General features: G+C 42.8%; 1 protein-coding gene across 1 annotated transcript in view; it reads left to right on the forward strand.

Moving 5' to 3' along the window:
* Nucleotides 1-1,191: 1,191 nt before the first annotated feature.
* The window catches only part of LOC138972421 (uncharacterized), a 5,049-nt gene continuing 295 nt past the window's right edge, over nucleotides 1,192-5,945 (forward strand). Inside the window, exons 1-3 of the mRNA XM_070345079.1 lie at nucleotides 1,192-1,491; nucleotides 4,471-4,575; nucleotides 5,188-5,945. The exon at nucleotides 5,188-5,945 is cut by the window's right edge and continues 295 nt beyond it. Coding sequence (XP_070201180.1) covers nucleotides 1,221-1,491; nucleotides 4,471-4,575; nucleotides 5,188-5,507 — 696 coding nt within the window. The 5' untranslated portion in view covers nucleotides 1,192-1,220 and the 3' untranslated portion in view covers nucleotides 5,508-5,945. The remainder of the gene's footprint in view (nucleotides 1,492-4,470; nucleotides 4,576-5,187) is intronic.

Here is a 5,945-nt window from a genome sequence, read left to right on the forward strand (position 1 = left end):
TTGTTATACTTAAAGCGGTTTAACTCATACCAAGGTTTGACATATTTGTAATTACGTTCCCTTAATTGTAGTCGAATACGTCTGTGTTATTTAGTTTGTCTGTTTGGGTTTGATACATGATTTACTTACAGTTTGCAGATTATGAAACAATCGAGCGTGAGCAATCATTCTGTGAACGAAGGCGAGTATTTCTGAGGTGTTGACTTTTGGTTGTTGTGTTTTTCTTTCAGATCGGGCTATCGTTAAAAGCTTAAGGATGAACAACACAGACAAGGAGATCACAGTGAATGGATCAGACCGTGCTACTCTTAACGTAGTATGTGAAGCATTCGGTCGACCTAAACCTGAACAGTTCAACATGACAACACCTGACAAGGACATCAATGTTATCAATGCCACCGCCACAGGCAAGTGGACGAGCCAGGCCGCTGTGACACTGTCAGACATCCAGTGCCGAGACATGGGGACCTACAGCTGTACAGCACGCAACGGGCTGGGTCACCCTGCCACCAGGAGCATTATGCTAAACGTCAGATGTGAGTGATGAATAAGTTAAGATACATATAGTTAGATTTTGGCCTCTTGAGTTCTGTGCAACACACACACACACACACACACACACACACACACACACACACACACACGCACACACACACACACACACACACACACGCGCGCGCGCGCGCGCGCGCGTATGCGAGGGTGGGCGCTCGAGCACAGTATCTGCTTGCAGACAAGTATGCATACTGCAGATGTATGAATGACAAAGAACAAATGTTTATTTTTGAATGTTTTATGTATGTTTTATTACGGACACAAAAGCTCAGCAATGCAATTTCTCTTTTAGAGATTAATAAAGTTATTGAATTGTATTGTATTGATTTAAGTAGGCATTCTTCTACTTCTTCTGCTTCTTTCTCCCATCACCTCTTCTTCCCCCTTCTACTTCTACTTCCTGATTCTACTTCTGCTTGCATTTGAAGTCGTTGATAATGTTGTTGTTGTTGTTGTTGTTGTTGTTGTTGTTGTTGTTGTTATTGTATTTGTTGTTGTTATTGTTCTTCTTCGTCTTCTTCTTGTTGTTAGTAATTAAGACAAACAACATAATATTAAGACTGCATATTTCACATATAAGTTATAGGAGTCATTGAAGAATATGTTCCAAAAAAGGTGTATGTTCCCCAGGCCCACCCCAAAAGACCTTCAACGAAACGCTGAACATGACAGTAAGTGGAATCGTCTTCACGTTGGAAGCCTTTCCTGCACCTGATAAGTTTGCCTTTACATACCTGGGTAAAGACACCAGAAGCAAGGGGACCAGTGTGTTGTCAGACTTTGATTCCACTTGTCAGCAAGATCGAGTGAAAGCATACATGGTGCAGTGCGTCATCATACCTGTGAATGTTCCCAAGAGATTGCTTGGATTGTACCGGGTTGATGTTTCCAATGGGATTGGAAGCGTTGAGGTGGCGTTCCAGACTCGTATAGAAGGTTGGTGTTTTAACGCATACATATTTCATGCTTTAACCTTTGCCGTGCTTCCTGGGTTCACCTGTACCCAGAGACACACTAAAATCATTGTAACTCTGGAAATATTAAAGGTATCGTTTTGAAATTTTAAGTATCTCTCACACACCTAATTTGCTCTCTGTCTGCAAATTTTTAGTGTGTACATGACAAAACATCAGAATTAATTGATTATGATAATTTACATAAACACTACCGATGGCGCGGGTTCACACATACCCATACTTTTAAAGAGTAGTAGTTATTGTAACTATCCCTCTGCCGACGGCGCGGGTTCTGCTACACCCATAATTACCAAAGCGGCGGAACAGTGTCTGTCTGCCTGTTTGTCTCCAAGAGACTGTCTGTCTCTCTGTTTGTCTGTCCGTATCTCTCTGTCTGTATGTCTGTTGTCAGTTGCTCTGTCTGTCTGTCTGTCTGTCTATCCGTCTATCCGTCTATCTGACTGTCTGTCTATCTGACTGTCTGTCTCTGTCTCTCTCTCTCTGTCTGTCTCTCTCTCTGTCTGTCTCTCTCTCTGTCTCTCTCTGTCTCTATCTCTTAGTCTCTCTCTCTGTCTCTCTCTCTTAGTCTCTCTCTCTGTCTCTCTTTCTTAGTCTCTCTCTCTTTCTTAGTCTCTCTCTCTCTTTCTTTGTCTCTCTCTCTCTTAGTCTATCTCTCTCTCTTTCTTAGTCTCTCGCTCTCTCTCTTTCTTAGTCTCTCTCTCTTTCTTAGTCTCTCTCTCTCTCTTTCTTAGTCTCTCTCTCTCTCTTTCTTAGTCTCTCTCTCTCTCTCTCTCTTAGTCTCTCTCTCTCTTTCTTAGTCTCTCTCTCTCTCTCTCTCTTAGTCTCTCTCTCTTTCTTAGTCTCTCTTTCTTTCTCTCTTTCTTAGTCTCTCTCTCTTTCTTAGTCTCTCTCTCTCTCTTTTTTAGTCTCTCTCTCTCTCTTTCTTAGTCTCTCTCTCTTTCTTAGTCTCTCTCTCTTTCTTAGTCTCTGTCTCTCGATCTCTCTCTAGCTCTTTCTTAGTCTCTCTCTCTCTCTCTTTCTTAGTCTCTCTCTCTCTTTCTTAGTCTCTCTCTCTCTCTCTTTCTTAGTCTCTCTCTCTCTTTCTTAGTATCTCTCTCTCTCTCTCTTTCTTAGTCTCTCTCTCTCTTTGTTAGTCTCTCTCTCTCTTTCTTAGTCTCTCTCTCTCTTTCTTAGTCTCTCTCTCTCTCTTTCTTAGTCTCTCTCTCTCTCTTTCTTAGTCTCTCTCTCTCTTTCTTAGTCTCTCTCTCTCTCTTAGTCTCTCTCTCTCTTTCTTAGTCTCTCTCTCTCTCTCTCTCTCTTAGTCTCTCTCTCTTTCTTAGTCTCTCTTTCTCTTAGTCTTTCTCTCTCTCTTTCTTAGTCTCTCTCTCTCTTTTGTAGTCTCTCTCTCTCTTTCTTAGTCTCTCTCTCTCTCTCTCTCTTTCTTAGTCTCTCTCTCTCTCTCTTAGTCTCTCTCTCTCTTTCTTAGTCTCTCTCTCTCTCTTTCTTAGTCTCTCTCTCTCTTTCTTTGTCTCTCTCTCTCTTTCTTAGTCTCTCTCTCTCTCTCTCTCTTTCTTAGTCTCTCTCTCTCTCTCTTTCTTAGTCTCTCTCTCTCTCTCTCTCTTTCTTAGTCTCTCTCTCTCTCTTTCTTTGTCTCTCTCTCTCTCTTTCTTAGTCTCTCTCTCTTTCTTAGTCTCCCTCTCTCTCTTTCTTAGTCTCTCTCTCTCTTTCTTAGTCTCTCTCTCTCTTTCTTAGTCTCTCTCTCTTTCTTAGTCTCTCTCTCTCTCTCTCTTTCTTAGTCTCTCTCTCTCTCTTTATTTGTCTCTCTCTCTCTCTCTCTTTTTTTGTCTCTCTCTCTCTATCTTTCTTAGTCTCTCTCTCTCTCTTTCTTAGTCTCTCTCTCTCTCTCTTTCTCTTTCTTAGTCTCTCTTTCTCTCTCTCTTTCGTAGTCTCTCTCTCTCTTTCTTAGTCTCTCTCTCTTTCTTAGTCTCTCTCTCTCTTTCTTAGTCTCTCTCTCTTTCTTAGTCTCTCTCTCTCTCTCTTTCTTAGTCTCCCTCTCTCTCTTTCTTAGTCTCTCTCTCTCTCTTTCTTAGTCTCTCACTCTCTTTCTTAGACTCTCTCTCTCTCTTAATCTCTCTCTCTCTTTCTTAGTCTCTCTCTCTCTGTCTCTCTCTCTCTCTTTCTTAGTCTCTCTCTCTCTCTCTCTCTCTCTCTCTTTTTCTTAGTCTCTCAGTCTCTCTCAGTCTCTCCCTCCCCCTCCCCCTCTCCCTCTCCCTCCCCTGCAAGAGGTCGGTGAAGGGAGAAACTCGATGCAACCACTGAAGTAGCGCTGTGGGTTTCCCTGAACCCACCCCGTCGTTAGAGAAATAAACGGTAAAAACCCTCTTTCAAATGTATGGGTTCAGACAAACCCGCATCGTCGTTAGAGGAATAAACGGTAAAAACCCTCTTTCAAATGTATGGGTTCAGACAAACCCGCATCGTCGGGAGTGTGTAGTCAAAAGCGGCATCCGGCAAAGGTTAAGGTGTTTCCTGAAAATGCTGGCTCTAAATGATGTTCTACTTTAAACAAAAATAAATACCAAGTTGTATATATTTCTGCAGTGCTTTAAAATTACTACTGTCATGGCCGAATTTACCGAAACAAAATCCTAAAGTGTTTATGTCTGCTGCTTTTGAAATACGTATCGTGTCCTTACAAATGAATTAAAACAAAGTGTGGCATTGGATTGCATCACGTTATTATGTGATTATTAAACAGAATTGGCTTGACATTATTTAAACAACAGAATATATCATTTGCAATGAAAGAGGTTGAAAAAGGCACTACATGTGCCTAAAAAATACAGGCATCCAGCACTGGTATGTCTAAGATTGGTCATCCATGTATGTGCTGCAAATTATATTTAGCAACATCGTGTATTACAAATCACAAGTACATTGCTTTCATGGTCTTTTTCAGTTGTGGAAGGAAGAACTCCCATGGTGTGGACAGTAGTCGGAGCGACAGCTGTTGTTGTCGTTTTCGTGTTGTTCACTATTGTCATTGTTCTTGCAAGAAGAAGATGTAAGCTGAGTTATCGCTCGTGCATTATTATGTCTGCGAGTGCGCGTGTGTGTGTGTGTGTGTGTGTGTGTGTGTGTGTGTGTGTGTACCCCCGTTTCCACAGGTATGGTTGCCTAAATCACCATAAGGCAACCATGCACACGTGGATGGCAACCTAAACTCTGGATGGGAACCTAATTGTGTGGATGGTCGCTTCATGTAACACCGTTAAATTGACTTGTTTGACGGAAAGAATGTCATAACAATGTTCAAAATGACAGTCTTTCCGTCCTCTATAGGCGACGAAATAGGTCAAATTGTGTGCATTTTGTGTGTGTGTGTGTGAGTGAGTGTGAGTGTGTGTGTGTGCATGTGTGTGTGTGTGTGTGTTTAGGTATGTGTGTGTGTGTGCGGCCGTGTGTGTGTGTCTGTGTGTGTGTGTGTGTGTGTGTGTGTGTATGTGTGTGTGTGTGTGTGTGTGTGTGTGTATGAGTGTGTGTGTGTGCGCGTGTGTGTGTGTGTGTGTGTGTGTGCGTGTGTGTGTGTGTGTGTGTGTGTGTAGACAGAAACTGCAGGTGATATTGATTTATTTCCAAAGAAGAAGAAGACTTGATTTTACTGTATTTTGCTTAGGCCAAGCACGTCGGACGCCTCAGGCACGGAGGGAGAGTATCGCAGGATCTCACGAGGAAGTCGAACTCAACCCCATCAGACGACAACGACAACAGTCAGACCAATCGCACCAAGACTCTGATGATAACATCCCACAGCCTCAACTGCCGCCCGCGGGTATTCCCATCTCTGATGCCAGAAGTCGTCCGATGTCTGAAGAAGAAAACCACTACACGCGTATCTCTGATAGCAGCAGTCTGTCCTATGAGCATGTTTATGATGTGACCCAGCGTCGAGGTAGCCGGGGTGAACACTTCTACACAGAATTCACCAGGCCATAAAGCATGCTCTTGTTTGTCTGTTCATAACATTTGTTTTTATGGCGCCGCCATCATGTCCCAAATTGGTGTCATGTGGCATCATTGTTAAAGGGAGATCACCTAAACAATTACACATTAGCATGCTTCCATTTGAAACTTCGAGGTCGTCATCGTGGATTGACGCCCGACCAAAGCTAATTGAAGCCCGACGGAGCGAAGCGACGGAGGGCTTCAATTAGACTTTGGGAGGGCGTTAATCCACGATAAAGACCGATACGTTTCAAATGGAAGCGTGTTAATGTTATTGTAATTCAATCTGACGACGATCTCTTTCATGCTTTCATGCGATGGTAAACAGACAGAATTGGTTCTGTTCTGTTCACACACTACTTTCAGTCCACCAACCTGCACGGGTCAAGTCCCAAGAAATATGTCTCTGTATTCCTATCGTATCACTCT

The sequence above is a fragment of the Littorina saxatilis genome, linkage group LG8 (genome assembly GCF_037325665.1).
Source record: "Littorina saxatilis isolate snail1 linkage group LG8, US_GU_Lsax_2.0, whole genome shotgun sequence".
NCBI lineage: Eukaryota > Metazoa > Mollusca > Gastropoda > Littorinimorpha > Littorinidae > Littorina > Littorina saxatilis.